General features: G+C 41.0%; 1 protein-coding gene across 1 annotated transcript in view; it reads left to right on the top strand.

The window, feature by feature from the left end:
• Positions 1-24218, top strand: part of LOC307047203 (glutamate receptor ionotropic, kainate 2-like) — a 344882-nt gene that overhangs the window by 238197 nt on the left and 82467 nt on the right. Inside the window, 3 exon segments of the mRNA XM_079693992.1 lie at positions 19874-20017; positions 21968-22087; positions 22091-22180. Coding sequence (XP_079550118.1) covers positions 19874-20017; positions 21968-22087; positions 22091-22180 — 354 coding nt within the window.

The following is a 24218-nucleotide window of genomic DNA, read 5'->3' as shown; positions in this document are numbered from 1 at the left end:
CTTTCCGGCCTCCAGCTTTTCCTGCTGGAGCCCGCCGCTTAAAGGTGGGGGGCGCGGACCGGCCATAGAGCCCATAGAGTTAAAGGTGGTGGACTGTAACCTGTAAAATCCATAGATTTAGGAGGTCCCCTAGTGGCCGTTAGCTGTAAAAATCCATAGATTAGCCGCACCGTTATATAAGCCGCAGGTTCTAAAAATGGGAAAAAAGGCACGGCTTATAGTCCGAAAATTACGGTACTTTATTTTTCTATAGTTGAACAACCCCTTTTCATTGGATTGTTAGGATAGAGAATATTGTGTGTTTAGTTGGCAACCCCCAGTGTGTCTTTATTTTTTATAAAGGAATCATATCATCATCCCACAAATCAGTATTGACGGCCAAATGATTTGGAGTGTGTTTTGAATTGAAGTGAAAATCATGATTTAATTCAAATGAAATAATTATAGAGTCCTCTGAAGGAGGCGTCCCAGTCTGGTGCTGAATGAGGCTCAGTTTCAGTCTGCAGGCTGCAGTTATTAGGCTGGTGAATTATTATAATTTTCAATGAAATATATCATCTCAAAAACTCAGCGCCTTAAATCATGATACATGAAGAGATATGACTTCATTTGAGCTACTCTCTTGCTCCTCCTGACACTCGAGAATGTTCCAGTTTGCTGTGGATAAAATAATGTGTGACATATCAGTGCTAAGAATAGCGAGGATGGCTGATGGCAGTTAGTGACCTCCTCATGACTGAAGCCTCTGAGATTCCAAAAGAGAACAAAACATGCTCATTTTTTTAATCCCTTCAAGTAGCAGGATAAGGGTGGGTGAGAAGCTACAGAGGAGGGAGGGAGGCTACTTCGGTCAGTCCGCCTAGTGTTACCCCCCTCCCTCCCACACACACACACACACACACACACACACACACACACACACACACACACACACACACACACACACACACACACACACACACACACACACACACACACACACACACACACACACACACACACACACACACACACACACACACACACACACACACACACACACACACACACACACACACACACACACACACACTTCTTCTAAACCTCTTTTCCATGGCTTGTTCCCGAATGCGCCCTCATCTCTGGAGGTGTTTATGTTTCAATCAAAGGAGGCAGAGCGGTGTGACCAGCTCTCTGTGAGCAGCGGAGCTCCAACTGCAGCACCACCCTTCACCGCTTTAGGAATCAGCCATAACCCTTGACTACCGATTATAAAAAATAATTCTAAATGTAAGCCTTTGCAGACCATTTACAGGCGCAAAAACCTATTTGACAGGGACAACCGCAAAAAAGCATAATAGGGCCTCTCTAAATGTACTTAATTGAAAAAAAGGTTAAGGTTTGAGAATGACTATATTCTGAATTAGTCTTAAATACTAACACATGTCCTTATTAATAATCTCATTGGAGATGCTTCTTTAGATGCTTCTTGTTTGGTTAGGTTGTGGCATTCAAATCTAGCATAGAATATGAATAGGTTAAAGCTAGAGAATACTGACGGTGGCTATTTTCAATTCCCAGTAGATTGGTTTTATATTAGTGTTCCTATGTGAGCCTTAATTCTAAAGGAAGTACCTTCCCTCTGTAGCAGGCTCTGCTCTCAGTGCATTCACAAAGAGAATTGTGCGAACCAGCGTCAAGAAACGATATAACCCCAGCCCCGGTCTGGTGAGAAGCTATTTCTTGCCACTTTGTTTCCATGGCAATTTTGATGAGCTACTTGGTTAGTGCAAGGGTGTGGGTGGGGTGGGGGGCATTGCAACCCTGCAGGGCTGAGACACAGTTTCACGAAACTGTGTCTCAGGGCTTCTTAACATTTAAAAATCTATTAATGTGTCACACCCACTTAAAGGGAAGAAACTCAGCTAACTGACGATACGAACCATTTTTACCGAAAGAAAACTAAATGAGCCCTTTTTGGGGCCCCAATAGCATTGACCGGTTCGCGCAGTCTTCAAAGTAACCAAGCAACCTAAATTCATTTGTCTGTCCAATGACCTTGCTCCCTTTCATGTCATGTGATACCTTGCGTGACGAGCGTAATTCAATCGTTCAATCAACCTGTACTGTACTGTAGCTAGCAGCAGCAAGTTCGGCAGCATTATAAAAAATCGAATAGCTTGCATTTATAATGTAAGCAAACCAAAGCGCAAGAGCAGTGCTCAAAAGAGAAAGGACAAGAGAGAACAAGGAGATGTAACAGCTAAAGTGACAACATTTGAAAATTGTCATACATCGTCCGCGAAATAGAGCGCTAACGTTAGCAATGTTGACGTGCAGCGGCAGCCGGAGCCGGAGGCTAACGATAGCTCACCTGCCTCGCCACCATCATTGCCATCTAGCTCCACAAGTGAAGCTGTATCCGTGGCCGTGGCTGTGAAACCTTCTTCTCCAGCCAGCCAGGAGGAGAGGCTGGATTTGGCTGTGCCCGGCGGTGGTCCAACAGTTCCCCCAAGGGCCCCAACCAATAGGGGACTCTATGGCGCTATTGAGACCCCCGACGCCAAGATCACAAGCTATATTATAGCAACCGGTCTATGTGGGCCTACCGGCCCATTCCCCAGAGAAAACATCAAGGAAACCGGTTTAACCCTCTTCTTAGTTCGCTGTGCCGTTGTCAGGCTGTGGTGGTCTGAGGCCAGGGCAGGCTGTTGTTGATAGCCTACACATGTGGCGCTTCTGAATGGGTGTGTATGTCCGTGCGCGTGTGAGCGCATCAGCGTGCGCTCATGTTTGGGGCGATGGGGGCCCCAAAACAATATTTGCACCAGGGCCAATCACAACCTTGTTACGACACTGGTATACATACCCTTATTACATATTGGATCTGCACAAACAAGATATCGATTACCAAGCTGAGATTTGGACAGATTCCAGAAATAGTATCATCACTGAGCAATCAGAACTCGGGACAGGGGAAGCAAAACAGACATCACAACATGGAGCTTTACGGAGCAAACACGGGACATTTGTCTTACCTTTTGCTGTTTCTGATCAAAAGTTGTGTTAAATGGCATCAAAACGATAAAAACGCTGCTGAAGGTTAATCCAATGTGTCTGTGTCACTTTGAAATGAATACTGATAATCCATCTTCTTATTTACTAGTTTGAGCCTAGGTTTCAGTTTTTAGAGCATAACATAGCTTTCTACTGCGTGCACGTCACTCTCACTCCTCAATAGTAGCGTGTGTGTATCTGGAACTCCCCCTTCGATTCTATTGGCTCTAATGGTTCAAAAGAGATGTCAATCACCAAAATCGACCAATGGGTTCCAGAGAAACGGCAAATCCACCCAAATCCACCAAAATTACCCCAAAGGTGGGTTTTTTTCTTCTTCTAAATCTCTGTAAAAAGGTCAAATGTCACTTGTTTTGCATCAATCTTGATACAGGGTACTTATTATATGTTATAGTTTGGATTCCTAAAGCTTTTAGTCTACTATCCCATCATTCAAGGGTGCTTTTCACTATAAGTAATGTTTTTTTTTTGGACGGACTCTATCATTTACATTTTTACAATAATACATATTTTATTATTGCATTATCTCTTTGATTTACACACGGCATCTATTGCACGTCTCTCCGTCCTGGGAGAGGGATCCCTCCTCTGTTGCTCTCCCTGAGGTTTCTCCCATGTTCCCCTTTAAACTGTGGGGTTTTCTCTGGAAGTTTTTCCTTGTAAGAGGGTCTAAGGACAGAGGGTGTCGTATTGTCATACTATTATTCTGTACAAACTGTGAAGTCTACTGAGACAAATGTAGCATTTGTGATATTGGGCTATATAAATAAACATTGATTGATTGATTGATTGATTGATTGATTGATATTATGTTCAATCGGAATTTACTTTAAAATAAAAACATTTATATTGATTCTGACTTTTCTACATCCAACTCACAGGTTTATCATTGCTTTGAGAACAAATATTATTAATTTAACCCTTTTAGAAGGGAAGATATGGTCATTTGTTCTGGGAATATCATTTTTGAGAGCTGAAAAACAGGCTCAGGGCTTAACAGGTTAATAAATCTCTCTCAGTCTCTCTGAAAGAGGAGCAGGAGAGAGATACAGAGGGAGGATGCAACAATGAGGGGAAAAACAGGCAGCGTCAGGGGTACGCTCATATTGGCTGACACAAGGGAAAACAGCTTTTAAAGCATTTAGCTTTAATTTCATTCAGGAGTGACATAATTGATTTTAATGAGATGTTTAGAGAGTGAAGTGCCGGTGTTGCTAAATCATTTGCGAGTGTGCCTGACGGGTACTTTTGAGCCTTCCACCAGGGAGATGCAGACACACACACACACACACACACACACACACACACACACACACACACACACACACACACACACACACACACACACACACACACACACACACACACACACACACACACACACCTCTGCTGCCAGAACTCCTGCAGCAAGCCTCCACTCTTCCTCACCCACTGAATGGCTGCTTATTTTAATTAACAGGGTTCGTACGGGTGCTTGAAATCCTTGAAAATGCTTGAAATTTGACGTGGTGTTTTCAAGGTTGGGAAAGTGCTTGAATTTTGGGAATGTTGCTTGAATTTGGGATAAAGTGCTTGAACATGTAAATGCTTTAATTGGCTTTTTAGATTAAAAGAAAATAAAGAAGTCGATGCGAGCTTACTGTAATTGCTTCGCTTTTACATAAAACAGCTCCGCTCCGGCCTTCCCGCGCTATGCGCGTGACCTGCAAGTGTTTTTGTTACGTGTGTGACCTGGGCATTCTGATGAGATTGATAGATGACAGTATGCCAGGAGGTTGCAGTTTCAACGAGCGTTGGCTAGCAAAAGACAAATACAAGCCATGGCTAAGACGAGGGCCCACGAGTAGCCTCAGCAAAGTTTGCAAAAAATAACGATGGGAGAGTCGGCGCTGACGAGCCACATGAAAGGTACGCCGTAGTAGAGCATTTTAGATTAGGCTAACGTTGCATGTTATGTTTGTTTAAGCTAACGTTAGCAGGCTGAATAGCGAACTCGATGAGGGATAATAATAATTGCAGGGGACAATCATTTCAGAGGAGCTTACCTATGTTATGTGCGTTACAGTCACCATCCGGTGGTGTTCAGAGGATGAAGCACTCACTTTTAATTCAACCCACTAATTCTCACGGCATTTCGTGTTATAGTCACGAAATATAATCTATTGATTCGACACAGAACGATTTTAAAAGCAATGTATTTCTACTGGTAGTATGTTTCGTGCCTAAACCCAAATGTGACTTGCTCTATCGAAATCTGTCACATTGACCCGAAGACACATTTTCGTTTGTATTACTGGTCTGGGGGAAGCTTGCGAGTGTGTGTGTGTTTGTGTATTTTTGCATTTGTGTGTATTGTGTTTGTGTACCGGGGAAACACTCACAAGAAACACCGGCTGTTGTTATTCTTGCGGTGACGTTAAATTACTCCGTTCTCCGCTTGTAATTATGCCTTTACAAGCTTCAAAGTTGTATTTATCATCTGAGTTTGCCGAAACAAGTTTAATATTCTTTCGATCGCACAGGGATGAAACGTATACCAATAGAATCTGTGGATTCTCAGCTTTTCATATGATATACAGGGCTCGACATTATAAATGTCCCGCTGTCCCGGAAGCACTATTTAGACACCCCGGCCAGCATAACGTAATTTCAACTTGCCCGCTCGGGCCACTAAAAATATTGTTTAAAAAAAAAAAATGGTCCTGTGGTATTGGTATTTTGACAAGCAATTTTGTTAAATTGTTTCGTTTATTAACGCTACAATATAGCGTTTCGTGAGGCGGTTGTCGTTGTTGGGTGAAAAGCAAACAGCTGTTTGCTGCAGAGCGCAGCTCCTTCACTACTACAGACTGCCACTATCAATATCTATCTATCTATCTATCTATCTATCTATCTATCTATCTATCTATCTATCTATCTATCTATCTATCTATCTATCTATCTATCTATATCTATCTATCTATCTATCTATCTAGATAAGTACTAGAGTGTTGGAATACTCTGTTACAGTAAAAGTCCTGCATTCAAAATGTTCCTTAAGTGAAAGTAGAAAAGTATTCTCCAGTGCATGACATTAAGGATAAGGACTGTATACATCTACCTTAGATGGCCCTGTGGGCCATCTAAGCTGTCTGGTGCATTCTCTAGACTGAATTATAAGATGAACCACCAAAATATTATATTGTACAATTTTATTCTTAATTTCACTTGTTTGTTTGCTCTTGTTTGCTCGCTTGCATGCCCTGCATAGCTATAAGAAATACTTAAGTTGTTGGTCAAGACACTTTCCATCTGATGAAGGCAAATGCCTTCCCAGATGTAAAAAAGTATAAAACATTACATTCAGTTATAACTGCCAAAACAAACTTTATTTACACTATTATGGCCCCTGTTAAAAATGTTTGTAATTTTATCTATTGTAAGTTGGTCGAATGAATGCTGCCTCATCCGGAAGCTGACCGAGCAGCAGACCCGAGCAGCAGTTGAGAGGAGCCGAGCGCATCCGCGAAGCACACAAAATGGTGACGTCGGAGTTCCCGCAAGCCGGCAAATCTAAATCTCTTCGGTCAAAATAATTTTCCTTTAGCGCAATACCGCTTCAGTTGCGCCACTTATGTGACAGACAAGAAGAGTATGGGACAGACAAGAATAGTCAATTCTAATGTCTAACACGTAATGTGGAGAAAGAGATGTCCTGTCTGGGTTGATTGTGCGTTGATCTGTTGGTAATGCCTCGGGGTTCCGGTGGGCATGTAAACAAATGCATAATGCTGCGCTATACTTTGTGGCCTCACCCGGTTGCATAGCGACACTTATTGTTTAGGTGTCTTTTAATAAGCAGGTAGTCATATCATTAGCTAGAACTAGCTAGATCTGATCAATATGGACATAAACGCGAGTGAAGTCTAATCTGACGGGAGAGAGAGATCAGCTGCCGCTGACGAGTCGACACGCAGCTCTGCATGATCACATGCAGCGGTGAGCGGACAAAACACACACTTCAGGTTAGAATATCACTCGTAGCTATTTTAATTACCTCTCAAACTACCTAAACTAGTTAAAGATATGTTTAGTTTTACTGTCGGGTCACTCATTACTGGATCCGCGAGCTGCATGATACTGTCATAATAGATTGCCCGATCGGGCAACCAGCAGGTGAGGCTTCATTGCCCGAGCTAAATACTAGATGGCCCCGGGCCATCGGACAGTCCTTAATGTCGAGCCCTGTTCTCATCAAAATATAGTGAAAGTAGCGACAGTAAAAGTAGTCATTGTGCAGATTGGTCCATTTCAGAATAATATATATGATATGTTTTATAATGATTGATCATGAAAGTGTTCTCAAAGCTGGTAAAGGTGCAGCTAGTTTGAATGACTTTGTATACTGCAGGGTAGCTTGTGGATTTACTCCAGGTGGAACTAAAGTGTGATTTAACACTTGATTATATTTCACATCATTCATCCCCATCTGTAAAGTAACTGAAGGTATTAAATACATATAGTGGAGGAAAAGTACACCATTTACCTCTGACTTGTGTTTACTGCCAACCTAAAAGTACCTAAAAAATAGTAATCAATAATGTATTGAAAAGTTATTTGGCTGATTGTTGTATATCGGCTCCGCCAGGTTTTATGGGATGCCCAGTCTACGTACAGATGGGTCACTCATTTTGAAATATTAAACTTAGTTTTCTTTTCTTTAATTTGTCATCCTCATGTAGAATGCTATCACGAAACACACATTTGGTTGTTTATAGCATAAAGAACATCTGATTTAATGTGAGGTAGGGAAATATTCATATGAGTATAAGTACGTGTATATAAATATGTCATTTACAACAGCTGTAAGATGCTTGAAAAGCTTGAAAATGCACCTTGAAAATGCTTGAAAAGTGCTTGAATTTGACTTTAGAAAAGGTGTAAGAACCCTGAATTAAGCACATATTTAATTCATGAAGTACTTTCTTAACTTTGACTCCGTATTGACTGAAGTGCTCCGACTGGAATATTTTTGTCAGTTTATCAGGACTATGCCAGCCGAGTCCGAGCCATCTGGCTGGGAACACAAGTTAACTCTGATGGTTCTACACATCCCACTGACTTTTATTATTCCAGTATCAGTGCTGGGACTGATAGGGTGTCACATTGCTCTTATGAGCTGCCCGCAGGCCTGTGTGGTTTATAGGGGAGAGGATGGATGGCAGTGTGGACAGAGCTCCAGCCTTCAGCACTGACAGGAAGATTGGCTTGGAAAGACTTCAGTGTGACTGCTAGCTTCATGGCACCCAAACATACACTGGGGTGTTGAACTAATACAGGTGTATGAAGGCCAATATCAGATACAGTATGTCGTAAAGAAAATCATGATTTCAAACACTTAAAACTGCATATGTTTACATGTCTTGCTGAAGATGACTATCCTTGTTGTTTATCAAAAGCCAAGACAAACCTGAGGAGAAGGTCAGGTTGGATATCAGGAATTTGAAAACCAATCTCATAATTGATGCCATCTTCATATCTGTAGCTTCAGAGGTGTACTGTATGTGTCATTCCAACACAGTCTCACAAAAAAACGTGTACGTTGGTCCACAACTTGGGACGTAGTATTTCTACAAAAATGCCTCTGAAATTGTAAGATCCCTATGTTTTTTTTCACGATGCCTAGTGAGTAAAGGAGTTTTTATGTAAAAATTACATCCTGTCTAAACATCAGTCAGGCTTCAGAAAGCAACATAGCACCTTCACTGCGACAATGAAAGTGGTGAATGACATTATTTTAGATAATAAGCAGAGTGGTGCAGCGCTATTCATTGATCTTTCCAAAGCGTTTAATACCGTCGATCATCGCATCTTAAAGCAGAGGCTACTCAGTATTGGCATATCCAGCCATGCAGTGGGGTGGTTTGTGAACTACCTCTCTGAAAGGTCCCAATGTGTTCACTTTGATGGGCTCACTTCTGAGTGGTTGAACATTGCTAATGCTGTTCCTCAAGGTTCTGTTTTAGGTCCACTTTTATTCTCCATATATATCAACAGCTTAGGTGAAAATGTGGATGAAGCTACTTTACATTTTTATGCGGATGATACCGTTATGTATTGTGCAGGTCCCTCCATTCAGGAGGCGGTTGTTAACTTAAAGGCTGTTTTTAACATTATTCAGACTCAGCTCGCTGAAGTAAAGCTTCTTTTAAATATTGAGAAAAACCAAGGTAATGCTATTTTCAGAAGCTAAAAAGACACCAGAGCCTGTTTTAGATATTGTTACTATACAAGGACAAGTATTCAAAGTGGTTGCCTATACCTAGGTATATGGCTTGATGATTGTCTTACTTTTAAACTTCATGTCAATAACCTGCTTAAAAAGCTGAGGGTTAAACTAGGTTTCTTTTTCAGAAACAAGTCCTATTTCTCGCATGAGGCCAGGAAATGCTAGTCACTGTGACCTTTTTACCTGTACCTATGGTGATTTGTTGAATATGAATGCACTTGCCCATTGCCTGAACAAGTTAGATGCCGCCTATCACAGTGCACTGAGATTTGTCACAAATTGTAAAGCACTTACACATCACTGTACCCTGTATGCCAAGGCAGGTTTGCCATCACTTACTGTAAAGAGGCTCAGTCATTGGTACACGTTTATTTATAAAGCTTTGTTGTGTAAACTCCCGTATTATATCTGCTCTCTGATAACACAGAGAGTTGCAAGCAGCTATTGTTTGAGATCGCATGATGTAGTTTTGTTAGATGTGCCAAGAGCAAGGACTGTCTTAGGTAAGACAGCTTTTATGTGCACAGCTCCACTTGCTTGGAACAATCTTCAGCAAGAATTGAAACTGAGCAATGTCATTCCTCTGCATGTTTTTAAAGCTAGGCTAAATGAAATGCTCGTTGATACTATGGGCACATGTAAATGTCGATAACTATGTAAATGTAACCTGTAAATATAATGTATGATGTCTTTTATTGTTTTATGTTTCATGTGGAACCTATTTGCTGCAAGTCTCCCTTGAAAAAGAGATCTATGATCTCAATGGGACCAATGTGGTTAAATAAAGGTTTGAAATTAAATGAAATGAAAACCATTCATTCCAATGGCTGGCGTCTATGTCACGTGATCTTCAAATTTCTCCCTGCAGAAAAAAAAACATGGCTGAACTTCATTTTATTCTCGGTGAAAAATGCCTATTTTAAGGTTAGTTTGGCCATTAAAATGCGTTTTGATGTCATTTGATGCGAGAAATATGACTTGTTATTTCAGATTATGTGTGCAGTGGATGTACATGATCTTTAGTTTGCTAGTAATTACAAAGATTACTTCAGGAAATGGTGTCCATACAACGTTTTCATTGTTACCAAGGTGGTTGCTAGGGACGCTGCTATCGATATTATTGTGTTATCTTTATTGTTACCCCCTTCCCCGTCAATTTATAGTGTTGGTCCACAGCGCAAACGTATTAGTTTAACAAAATCTGCATCTAAAATTGTGGCATAGATACGTTATTTTCCCCTGTGGTGCAATTCGGGGAAGGGGATAGCAATAAAGATAATAAATAATAATAATATAACTATAGCTCGGTGCCATGCCGGGCACCAAAACTGGACTCCTACATTAGTTCAAAGCCCTTTGTTTGTTCGACCAACCCATCAATATCCCCTATAGTCCAGCAGATATGTGAAATATCTGAAAGAATTGTGCTTTTGATGATAAAAGCATGACATTTGGCACACTGTTAGAGCATGCCCTAAGGAAGATTTTTGGCTATAGGGCCATCGCAAATTTGTCCAATAGCGCCAATGGCGGACATTTTGAAAATGGCCGCCATTGGTTGTTATTTTACCAGTAGTTTAGGATCTAGACCACCTAGGATCTTGATTCTGGTGGCTAATCCTACATTTTCAAGGATGGGGAATGCATTGGTACTATTTACAACATCCTAGAATGTAGCTAACTATATGTGTCTGGTATTCAGGGAACAAAATACACAGTAAACCATTAACATATTTATTATGGTGAAGTCATACATGTTACATAATATATATGAAATATTACAGGTTTTCATCTAAATGCAGAGTTAGTTTTGAAAACACAGTCCACCACAGTGACAAAGGGCACTGCACTGAATTGCTGCCTTGACACATTTGCATTGTTCACTGCAACCCTTTTTGCATCCACAGCGGAGGAGTTCACAACAGGCCTGGTAATGTGATCCAGTAAACTTCCCATCCACCTGTGGCCTTCCTCTTCCACCCCCAGTCACCTGGGCCCAGGAGTTCAAAACTTTTAATCTCAATCAGATCCGATCCGATTTTGAAATCCCATTTTTTGTGATCCAGGATCAGACAAGTCGGCCAGATTTTGTCCCTGGAGTTCAAAGCAATTCATGATAGGATCAGCCTGATCCAGATTACGATTTTTCAAGATGACTAGATCCTGAATATCAGTGCTTTAATCCTACCGATCGCCATCTAGTGGACATGAACAATAATACAAGGAAGACAAGAGACTACATTGCCGAGACATCTATAATGTTTAATTATATTTTTTTATTTTAAAGGTGATGACAGATGATGGACTTTTTTTTTGTTGAAGATATTTTTACTTTAATCTAAATTACATTTGTAATTGACAATCTTTGCTGTGATACTTTTATGAGCATAAATATTTATGTCATCAACATTTGGTTGAAAACAAAATAGGCCACCACAAACGTGAGCAAAAATGGAAAAAATAAAATGTATTTCCCATGAAGGCTAAAAATGGTGTATTATTTCAGTTAACAAACTTTGCCATCTTATTTAAATTGAAAAATATTTTCAAAAATTGTACAGTACATTTTGCTCTGGTAATCCACTGGAAATCCACCCCTTTGGTGGGATCAGGATAATCCAGTTTTTTGGGATCAAACTGATCCCAATCCTGTGTTGTCGGTTTGAACTACCCATTTTGAAGATTTGATCCAGATAAAAGCTTGGATTGGATTTCCTGATCTCATCGGATAAGAAAGTGATCCTAATCCTGTTGTTTGTTTTGAACTCCCCAAAATCCAAATCTGATCTGATCAGATAGGGATTAAAAGTTTTGAACTCCTGGGCCCTGGGGATGGGAGTTCAGGGACTGCAAACATCATCTGTCCCCAGCAGTGACCAGCTTGGAAGGCAGCTCTCTTTGTGTGCTGAATTGATGCTCACTTTTCTACTTCCCCTCTTCTACGACCAGGCCAAATATGTGGCCATGATTCGTCATTCCATCGATGAGGTAAGTCAGGTATCAGAGATTCTGAATCCTGGTCAGATCACTCTGGATCCACCTCTATACGCTGTGGCAAAACAAACCCAGTGGAGCTGGCCAGCAACTCACAGTGAAGATCCTTTTATTGTGATGTTTGTTGGGTTTCGCATTGAGATGGCAGCACTCAAGGTACTTGGCGACCTCCTGGAGGGGTAGCGGGTGGACAAGAGCAGGTGTTCCCAGTTCCACTTCTGGTCTATCATTCTGCAGCTGGAAATAGAGTTGATGATCTATGTGCGATCAATAAGAGAGGCAGACTTCCTACTCTACATAAATGCCTTGACCAAGATTGTGCCTTGGTTCATTTCATTTCATTTCAAACCTTTATTTATGCAGGTGAATCCCATTGAGATCATTGATCTCTTTTTCAAGGGTGACCTGAAGGGTCCTTTCCCTGGGACACACCCAATATGCCAGATGGATACCAGTCCACTTACATGACATGATTGTGCTAAAAGATAACAAGATCAACAGTTTCTGAAAGGAAACTTTGCTGTGAAGAAGACGACACGCAGCTTCTCTGCTATTGTCATTGACCAGGCCCACAAGCAGAACAATGCCTCTGTGAAAGGTGATGGTGGTGCTGTAGGCCGGACAGAGAACCCTGCAGCTCTGTGATGCTGGATGGTGTCTGGCCCCGAGATGGCATTTGTGGTTGGGGAGTTTAAGGCCTCCACTGAGAAGAGAAAGAAGACTGACACCCTGCACCATGAGCAGACCAAACATGCACAAATGGCATTTGCACAAGATGTTAAAGCACTAATGGGTGCTACATAAGACATGGGCAATCCTTTCTGTGAAATAAGCTGTGAATATCTTCTTGCACTGGATACTAGAGACCTTGCAGATGCAGCAGTCATTGACACTCTGAACCAGATTGAGAAACTCGGACAGGACGGGTATGACACCTACAGTGGAGGAAATAAGTATTTGATCCCTTGCCGATTTTGTAAATTCACCCACTTATAAAGAAATGAACATTCTATAATTTTAATGGTAGGTTTATTTTAACAGTGAGAGTAAGAATATCAAAAAGAAAAACCAGAAAATGAAATTATATAAAAGATAAACAATTATTTGCATTTAACTGTGGGATATAAGTATTTGATCCCCTTGCAAAAAAACAAGGATTCTGGCTCCCACAGACCGGTTACATAAGTCCATTTCCTTTGGGAAAGTACCCCTCATATCAACTTGTTACCTGTATAAAAGACACGAGTCCACAGAATAAATCAATCAGATTCCAACCTCTCCACCATGGGCAAGACTAAAGAGCTGTCTAAGGACCTCAGGGACAAGACTGTAGACCTGCACTTGGCTGGGGTTGGCTACAAAACCATCAGCAAGCAGCTTGGGGAGAAGGTGACAACTGTTGGTGCGATTATTCGGAAATGGAAGGGAAAAAAATGGACATCAATCAACAATCAATCACCCTCGGTCTGGGAATCCACACAAGATCTCGCCCCTTGGGGTATTGATGATCATGAGAAAGGTGAGGTATCAGCCAAGAACTACAAGGGAGGAACTTGTTAATGATCTCAAGGCAGCTGGGACCACAGACGCAAGAAAACTATTGGTAACAAACTACACCATAATGGATCAAACCCTGCAGCGCCCGCAAGGTCCCCTGCTCAAGAAGAACATGAAAGGCCCTTCTGAAATTTGACAATGAATATCTGAATGATTAAGAGAAGGCTTGGTAGAAGGTGATGTGGTCAGATGACACCAAAATGGAGGTGGAAACATTAATACATAATTTTGGGGTGTTTCTCTGCTAAGGACTTCCCTGCATCGAGGAGAGGATGGACGGGGCCATGTACTGTAACATCTTGGCCAATAGCCTCCTTCCCTCAGCCAGGACACTGAAAAGGGTCATGGATGGGTCTTCCAGCAGGACAATACACCTGAACATACGGCCAAGGCAACACAGGAGCTGCTAAAGAAGAAGCACATTTAGGTGATGGATGGGCCTAGCCAGTCTCCAGACCTTAATCCTATAGAAAATCTGTGGAGGGAGCTGAAGTTTTGAGATGCCAAGAATCAGCCTCAACACCTTAAGGATTTGTAGAGAATCTTCAGAGAGGAGTTGACCAAAATCCTTCCTGAGATGTGCACAAACCTGGAGACCAACTACAAGAAGTGTCTAACCTCTGTGCTGTCCAACAAGGGTTTCTCCACCAAGTACTAACACATGTTTTGCAAAGGGATCAAATACTTATTTCCCACAGTTTAATGCATATCAAATTGTATCTTTTATATAATGTACATTTCTGGATTTTCTTTTTGATATTCTTACTCTCACTGATAAATTAAACCTACCATTACAATTATAGACTGTTCATCTATTTGTAAGTGGGCAAACTTAAGACATCTGCAAGGGATCAAATACTTATTTCCTCCACTGTATGTCAGTGAGTGCCTGGTCGAACAGAAAAAGCCCATCAAAGGTCCCATTAAAAGTAAAAACCTCCCTCTATTCAGCCAGCCTCCAGTCCAAGATAAGTCCAGGTCCCAACAACAGCTCTCATCTCTGAAGAATGACTGTTCTCTGTTCTCTAGGCTGTACATTGTATCTGAGATACGTGATGGAAGTCTGGATGATTTTTTTGGGATTAATTACATGAAATATAATAAACTTGAAAACCAGGCATGTCCCTCATCATTGTCACAAATGGGCAAACTCAGAACTGGTACCAAGTCAGACTTGGTGGGCTGTTTGGAGGACCTGATTTCTTTACAAGAGAATGCATCCCACCACACAGTTAATGCCTCATCCTTGATGGGGCTACTCTTGTGAACATGCTACGACCTGGTGCTGCTAAGACGTTTTTTTATTATGCACAGAAAGCGTTCTCACCATACATCCTGTCTCAGCTGGAGCATGTCAGCAGAATTGATGTCCTCAGGGATGAATATTTCCCCGAAAGTCTGAAGGCTGAAACACGCAGCAAGAGAGGGAAGGGAGTTCATAGACGCGTTGAGCCATCCAGTGTCATTCCTGGAAACTGGCCAGAGTTTCTGCGCATTGAAGACAAGAAGGCTGAACTGTTCTTCTTCCTGGCAACCAGTGTGACAGCCCTCAACACTGGCAAACAAATAATCAGTACTTGCAACATGCACACATGAGGAGGCTGATTCCCGCATCCTACTGCACCTAGGAGATGCTGTGAAGGAAGGGTATAGCAAGGTGTCAATACGCACAGTTGACACGGATGTGGTAGTAGCCTACTGGCAATCACAGCAGCCCAATCGACCCAGGCCTGTCGTGAACTCCTCCTGAATGTGTCAAGGTAGCAATTCAGTACACTGCCCTTTGCCACTGTGGTGGACTGTGTTTTCAGAACTAAGTCTGCATTTAGTTGAAAACCTGTAATATTTCATATATATTATGTAACATGTATGACTTCCCCATAATACATATGTTAATGGTTTACTGTGTATTTTGTTCCCTGAATACCAGATACATATAGTTAGCTACATTCTAGCATGTTGTAAATAGTACCAATGCATTCCCCATCCTTGAAAATGTAGGATTAGCCACCAGAATCAAGATCCTAGGTTGTCTAGATCCTAAACTACTGGTAAAATAACAACCAATGGCGGGCATTTTCAAAACGGCCGCCATTGGCGCCATTGGACAAATTTGCAATGGCCCTCTAGCCAAAAATCTTCCTTAGGTCATGCTCTAACAGTGTGCCAAATTTCATGCTATTATCATCAAAAGCACAATTCTTTCACATATCTGCTGGACATACCTCTTAATGCAAGCAGTCTGCCTTGATCTTCATAATACAGCTCTGGAAAAAAGTAAGAGACCACTGCAGCACTATCGTATTATTTAGCTGCTCTTCTGTTTCACAAAATACATCACAGACCTCTGTTTTTCTGCTTCCTCGTTTCACTTCCAGAAACATACACACGTTCCCTCACTGTCGCTCTACCATCCAGACAATCACACAAGCAATAGCCACACCCCTCTCTCTCTCTTAAAGGGACAGCGATCTCATCTAACTCTGACTCCTAATATCATAACGTGTGCTCTGGAGAATCACAGAACGGACGATCGTCCTTATTATTATGCCGTTTAAACAAATTATTTAAACGAGTTTGTTAAATTCGGCATCATGTAAGTTGCGCTGACAGGTCCACACACTGCTTCCCCGCAGCGAGGCTCCCCCGCCCTCCTGCTGATAGTTGACGAGCGTCAAGCTCCTCAATCCCCCCCCCCCCCCGTTGATGATTCTCGATCGTTGGCACGCTGATAACATTTTTTTTTTTAAATGGCACTTCATATCAAAAAGGTTGCCGGCCCCTGATGTATAGGTATGGTTTTGAGTAAACGTAAACAAATCTTATTTAATTATTTAAACTGATGACAAGTTCTACTGTTGGAATTCAACAGACACTGGAATGTAATGGTTTCCATACATTCAGAGATTGAGATTTAAGAAAGTGGTCTCTTAATTTTTTTCAGAGCTGTATGTCCCAACTTTCTCCATAAGTACAGAAAGTAATCCCTAAAGTATACAAATTAAACAATTTAAAATGAATTACCTATGTAAGTACATCCTTGATCCATGGGATTAATCCCATTGATATTGGAAACACCACACACAGGATCAACCACATCGCAAACAAGATTTCAATGGCTACATTTTGTATGATTAATTTATGGAGAATACTTAACCCTACTGATCATGGGGATTCCTATTCTCCTGTCAGGTCCATACACCAACATCTTCACCTGCAAAAAAGATGTAGCGTGATCAATTTGACCATCAGTGGTAGTTCTGTCAAAGTGGATCATATCCATCCGATCATTGATTGTTGACAACCGCAAATCTGCAAAACGATCCTGCAGACGAACACTTAGACCCCATTTACACGCAAATGCAAACGCAAACGAAACGGAAACAAACCGAATACGATATCAAAAAAGTCTTCCGTTCACACGAGACCGCTCGGAATCGCTGTAGTACATATACCGGGCCTGTAAGTGGCGCTGTACTTCCGCCACAAAATACACCAAAAGCAGCGAAGAAGACCCCCGAGCATGGTTGCCATGGTTGCCCTTCTGTTTATGCCCCGCAGTGGATTTAGCAACATATATTTCATGTATCTCCATGTCCACTTGTTGCTGATGGTTGTGGTAGAGGAGCTGTAGATTTTGCACTAACATCATGGTCAGTAGCAGTAGCAGTAGCTACTGACAGTAGCTACTGACCATGCTTCAGCAGTGAGCAGCAGAGGTGAGGAGAGGTGGGGCTATGGCTTAATCGTTATCAGGAAATGATCGTATAGGACGTACACACGGAGCCGTTTGGCCCCCCAGAGCGTTCCGTTTGCAGATCTATCCACCTTGGGACCCGTTATCATTTGCGGGGTCCGTTTCGGCGTTTCCGTTACGGCCTCGTGTGAACCAACGGGCTATACGATAGAGAAAAGTAGCGGATACAACCGTTTGCGTTCTCGTGTAAACAGCACCATAACTGCCTCCAGGTGACACCCACACTGCAATAAATTCACACTCCCTTTGATTCAACACCTTCTCCTAACACAGATTATTAGTACCTCACACTCCTGCGGGCACACACTGAAAACAGTAGGAGTTTCTAGACACAAGCTCTCTGACTGTGATTGATTTTGAAATGTCTATGGACATCTCACACGCATGTGGAACAAGCCACACACACACACACACACACACACACACACACACACACACACACACACACACACACACACACACACACACACACACACACGCACACATTGCGCAAAGTCAAATGGCCACTGGAGTGTCTTCCTAACGCCATTACAGCCAAAGGAACAAGTTAAACTGCCATCTTTGGAAGCCCAATCAGAGCTCAAATGGGGGAAATGAAAGGTTTGGGATTGATTCTTTTCCTGAAGGACGATGCTTCCCGGGCACCTCAGGGCACGATTTCCATGCAACAACTGCGGAGAGCTGTTTTGATTGCTTTTCAATCAAGCGAGACAAACACTAATTAGATTTTTCTGTTTTGAGGAACTGCAGAATTATAGGCTTCTCTCATGAAGCATGGATGACTGGCACTTCTCTGATAGCTCCTCTGTTTAGAAAAAGATATATACCAATAATATAAAAGAGAGCTAGAAAAGGCAGCACACCGGTTTCTTTGTGTATCAACTTCAGAGCCTTTTTGTTTATATCCTTTGCTTGTATATCACATCCATAGTTATAAATATCTGTATATGTAAACAACTTTAATTTAAATGAATACTGTTTATTTTATTTTACTTCTATAGTTATCCCTGTCCTTAAGAGAATTCACATCTGTCCTATCCTGTGCTTGACTCGTATTTATGTTGCTGCTAGGACACCTGAATTTCCCTTTGGGGATCAATAAAGGTTTAACTTATCTTATCTGAATTTCTTATTGCTGTATGACCAATTTTAAATGACATAGAGAAAAACGGTTATTGCTGTCACTTCAACTTACTGCTCCTATATCACTGTTGCCTTCACTCACTTTAGGGGCATTGAGACGTCCACCTCAATGTGTGCATCCAGCATTACACAAGTATTCATCGTGAGAACATATTGCAGAGAGCCTTCTGGTTGCAGCGGGAGTTTGGTCTTCCTTCTAAGTTCTTGTCTGAGCTAGGCCTTTGAAAATGAGTATCTAGCAGAGGATTACTTTAACAATTGAATATGTTACAATTACTAGTTACATGTACAAAAATCACAACATGAAAGTAATTGTTTGGAAGTAGTTGTATATCAAGTAGTTGTATATCAAGTAGTAGTAGTAGTAGTAGAAGTAGTAGTAGTAGTAGTAGTAGTAGTAGTAGTAGTTATGAAGTAGTAGTTTTGTTTGGATAAAATAGTTTACTTTAGAAGCTTTTTTTATGTGTATGAAAGTATAGGACGGATCATGTATTTAATATTAACTTTATTCTTTGCATATTATTTATACATGTGCAAATATTTGCATGTATATAAGATAAGATAAATAAATAAGATAATATACACTTTATTGATCCCAAATTGGGACATGTTTTCATTACAGCAGCATGTTAAAAAGGCATTGCAAGTAATGTGAAAAATAAAAAGTGTAAAAAATGAAAAAACATAACATAAACATCTCAGAAAACAAAACGGAACTAAAAAGAGAAATACTTAAAAGTTGATCTTGGGAGATACAAATCTGAGGGACAAATTACAGCTAACACAATTTGAAAGTATTATTTACATTAAATGTCCAGGAAATGGCATATAACTGTAATATAAATGTAAAATGAACAGTCTGAAGAAAAGTCCTGTCTGTTTGAGAAGGAGCCTTTACTCTCTCTCCTTTATTTTTAAATGTTTTCTCTCTCTACTGTCTGTGCTCTGGAGCCGGGCCCCTGGGTTTTAATGTGAGGCTTTGATTGTGCCATCATGACATTGATTTTATCTGATTCTGAGCAGATCCATGCCTGTGCCCGCTGATTCTCTGTGTTCCATGTGAATGACGCTCTGTCCCCCCCCCTCTCTGTTTGCAGACGGACGCCGCGCTCATGTACGATGCCGTGCACGTGGTGGCCGTGGCTGTGCAGCAGTCTCAGCAGATCACTGTCAGCTCGTTACAGTGCAACCGACACAAGCCCTGGCGCTTCGGGAACCGCTTCATGGCCCTCATCAAAGAGGTAGCTGCTGCTCTACCTGCTCCCCCCCACCATACACACACACCTTCACACACAGCAAACACATGCTCTCAGCGGAGCAGACCCGCAGAATGCAAATAAGGCCGAGGCAAAAGGAATGTGATTAAATAGATATGATTTATCTGTGTATTTATTCATATGGAAACCTTTTGTTGTGTTTGCATACATACTCCCATGAGGACGGCAGCCATCTTGAGCCTGCTCCCAGCGTTAGTCAGCCATGCAGAAACAAAAAACAGAACATTATCTTAATATTTGGTAATTGCCCCACAGTTTGCTGCGTTTCTGAATCTGGGATGGTTAATCCGGAGCTTTCCGTGGAAAGGCTGAGGATTAGGCAAACTATATTTAGGGCTCCCTTATGCTCTGTTCATGAGAACACTGCAATAAATAAACCATTTGGTGAGGGTTTGCAAATTGGAACTATATGCATTTATTTATATTAAATTCAACAGTTTTCACTATAGATGTTTTGATGCTCTGTTTATTTTTCCTTCCACAACCCTTACTTTTCAAAAATCTTGAAGTATACTCAAGTTTACATGACACCATCTTTGAAAAATACTCATCAAAATACACCATATAAAATAAATGTGTTAAGCTTAATTAATATTTATTTGACGAGATAGGCAAGTAGGCAAATTAAGATATTTCATTAGATTGGATTAATTTGATCAATTGAACTTTATTTTGAACAATCGGAAATTATCTTAAATGATGATCCTTTACTAGCTACATCTTTTGTAGAGCTTTAAAACTGCATCACAAAAACACTATGAATGGTCGTTTCCCAGCTCTCACCTCCCTTAAAAACGTGTTGCTTGTTTTCAAATATACAGTATATGTTTTTTTCTGTGGTTGGTCATAAGGGGAGTGGGCCTTGGGATAATTTAAGTCAAAAACCTCTCAGCAGCCTTAATATGCTTTTATTCCGGCTTGTTTTAAAAAAAAAATGATTTTGTTCCAATGAACTTTGTGGTGCTAGACAAATCAGGGGTTGACTTAGCTTACAATTCTCCCTTTAAAGAGTCAAAACTGCACACAAATATAATATTAGAAATATATATTTTTCTTGTCATGAGGATGGCATTCAAGGCTGGATTACAATCCTGTAAAGTAAGCAACTCAGAACGCTAAGGGTCATTTTAAGGTGGGTCTTGAAGAAGAAGAGTTATTAGGAGATTGGCAGCTGGGGTTCATCCTCTGTGGAGCATGAATGTGAGCTTAAGAGGTTTTAAATAATTTAAGTATACCAATTATGACACACCAAAGTCTACAGGAGTTCTCCTCTTGGGACCATGAATATCTAGGATCCAGGAAATGGTCAACAGTTGTGAAGAAGATTAAGTGACAGACTGTATAGTAACACATTGACAACACAAGTTGACAGATTTAATATATCACTTGGTAATTGTAAAAAGTAAACTCTCTTTTGGAGTGATATGCAAACAGCACTCTGATTATTAGAGGTGTATGAATCAAAGCATCATGAAAAAGGCTTTCTAGCACAGCAGACTGTACAGAGGAAGAGATCTTTGGCTCCCACTCTTCTGACTTCAGGGCCTGAAGTCCCCGGCTCCCAGTTGGAAAATCTCTGTGATGATTTGCTGAACCTGGAAAAAAAAAGCTTTTCCTGCTCTGAACCACTTTCATGCTGCATTGTATCTTATCACACCCCTGAATATCTGTAAAGATTGCGGGATTGCCTTCACACGGTTACAAATGCAGCCTCAGAGTGTGTGCGTGTAGAGCTTCTGATGCCAGGAAGCTGTACAGACAGAACCAGTGTGTGAGAGGTAGAAAAAGAAAAAGTGTGTGTTCTGACTCCTTGGCTACTTTGCTTTGAACAGTGACATCCAAAAAGGGAAGATTAAGACTTGGTGCTGATTGTTGAATCTCCTCTCATATCCCCCCCCACCCCCCTGTCTTTAGGCCCACTGGGATGGCCTGACTGGAAGAATAATCTTCAACCGGACCAATGGCTTGAGGACTGACTTTGACCTCGATGTTATCAGTCTGAAGGAAGAAGGGCTTGAGAAGGTAGTGTGTCTCTAATGTGTGCATCAATTCACCTGCTATGACAATGTGAGGATGAGAGAAGACATGTCAAATCATCAATGTGCAAATGTATGGAGAACGTCAATTGTGACAGATGAATGGATCTCGCAAAATACCCATATAACTTGTACTTGTACTAGTATCTACGGTCCATTAATTGAAGGCTTCTACGTAACTATAATGCATATCTAGGGTGTCAACTCACTGCAGTTCATTGTCAGTGAATGGCATATTTCTAAGCTTCATGTACAGTAGGTATTCAAACAGAATAAAATACTAAAACCATTAAGTTAAAGAGTGGTGCAGTAATGAGTTCTATAATCTGAAAAATACTTAGTATTTTACCACTTCCATTTCCCTCATCTCCAAGTCAACAGTTTTTGTTTGACTTGCTTGTGGTTAGAAGTCTGAAGTAAGATCTGTGGTTAACACAAGCTGAAAACATCAGTTAATGCTCCACTGGTGAATGTCTGAAGCTTCTCTTGGTCCTAAAAATGGCGGTTACTACTAAATGTCATCACACTGACATGCGACCGCCTTTAGCTCAGCGGTGGTGATGTGCAGCCAGGACAGGAGACCGTGATGTATTTTCTTTATAGCATTACATTAGCTTTTTATTCCCGCAGATTAGTTTTACGCTTCGAAAATCATAAAGTGGTGTTAATATTTATGTTTTTATAAGTATCATAAATGTGTGTTGGCCGCAAAGCTTATTTTCTTTAATGTACTCAAATCCAACTTTGAAATCCTTTTTCTATTTGTCGAGGGAACCCTTGCAATGCTAACTTCAAGGGTGGCCTACAAAAAGATATCATCACTTCAAGAGTTGATCATTTTACCAGTAACTTATGTTCAAATAAATAGTTTGTCTTCTTTTCAAGATAAGAAGATATATATGTGTGTGTGTTAAATAAAGAGCTAGAGGCAGGAAGACCAAAACTAAAACTGTTTATAACTGACCATCAGTACGGACAACCTTCAAATCACAAGCTTGTTGACTTGTTGTCAAGACTTCCAATCTATTTAAGAAGAACAAGCCCAAAGTGAATGAAGCCGGGATGGAGATTGTTATCAATATGAACTTAAAATTAGCAAGAACATTTTGAGACCATCAATGTCTTTATGAGTGGATCCTCGGAAATCTGGAATATATAAATATGTTAGCAGTGTCACAATCTTAGTTTTATGTCACAATTTTAGTTTGGTCTGTCTTGTCATGGTTTTATTTTGCAATTCTGTTCTCCCTGTGTCTTGTCTTCCTCCCTGTCGTTAGTTTCCCTGGTGTGTCTGATTGTTTGATTGTGTTCACCTGTTGCCCTTGTGTTTCTCCTTCCCTGGCCGGCTGTTTCTCGTCTCGTGATTACCCCTCCCTGTATTTAGTCTTCTCTCTTCCTGTGTTCGGTGTTGGTTCATTATTTGTCGTTCATGTCTCCCTTCATGTTGGTCACAGTCACCTTTTGTTTGGATGCTACTTCGTACCTGTTCATGGATTATTGTTTTTTCAGCTTTTGAAAAAAAGCTTGCCTTTTTGTTTCCTTTTGAAACCTGCTTCCTCCTCAATCTGCATTTGGGTCTTATTTTTTTCCCCAACCGTGAAAAGCTGAGGCACTCCTGAGATCCGGAGTGCCTCGCGAGACGAGTAGAGATGCTTTAAAGTGGACCTATCATGCTATGTTTAGGCAATAGCATAGGTCTCAGATGTATACAAATATATAAAAAACATGTCTATGAAGTGTTTTGCTCAAAATACCAAACAGATCACCCATTCTAGCACTGCCTCATATCCCTCTATTTCACTTCCTGTTTCAAAAGTGCTGATTTTGGGTATAAAGCTTTAAAGGTCCCATGTCATGCTTTTCCGGTTATTAGCCGTCCCCTTGTGTGTTATGAAGGTTATATATATATATAAACGGTCTGCAAAGTCAGAAACCCTCAAAGTACACCCTGTAGCGAGTAAAACTAAAGGACCTGTCTATGCTGCCCCAGAACGCCTCGTTGGAGATTTCTCTTTTTCCTCCTGGGTACAGTGATGTGCCCGTACCCAAATGGACCCATTGGTCCAAATTGAGCAATCCACGGACTTCCTCACACATACACTCAATATTTTCTCAGCTGCAGCTCCGCC

This window comes from Notothenia rossii, assembly GCF_949606895.1.
Source record: "Notothenia rossii genome assembly, chromosome: 7".
Lineage (NCBI taxonomy): Eukaryota > Metazoa > Chordata > Actinopteri > Perciformes > Nototheniidae > Notothenia > Notothenia rossii.
This window is presented reverse-complemented; position numbering and strand designations above follow the sequence as displayed.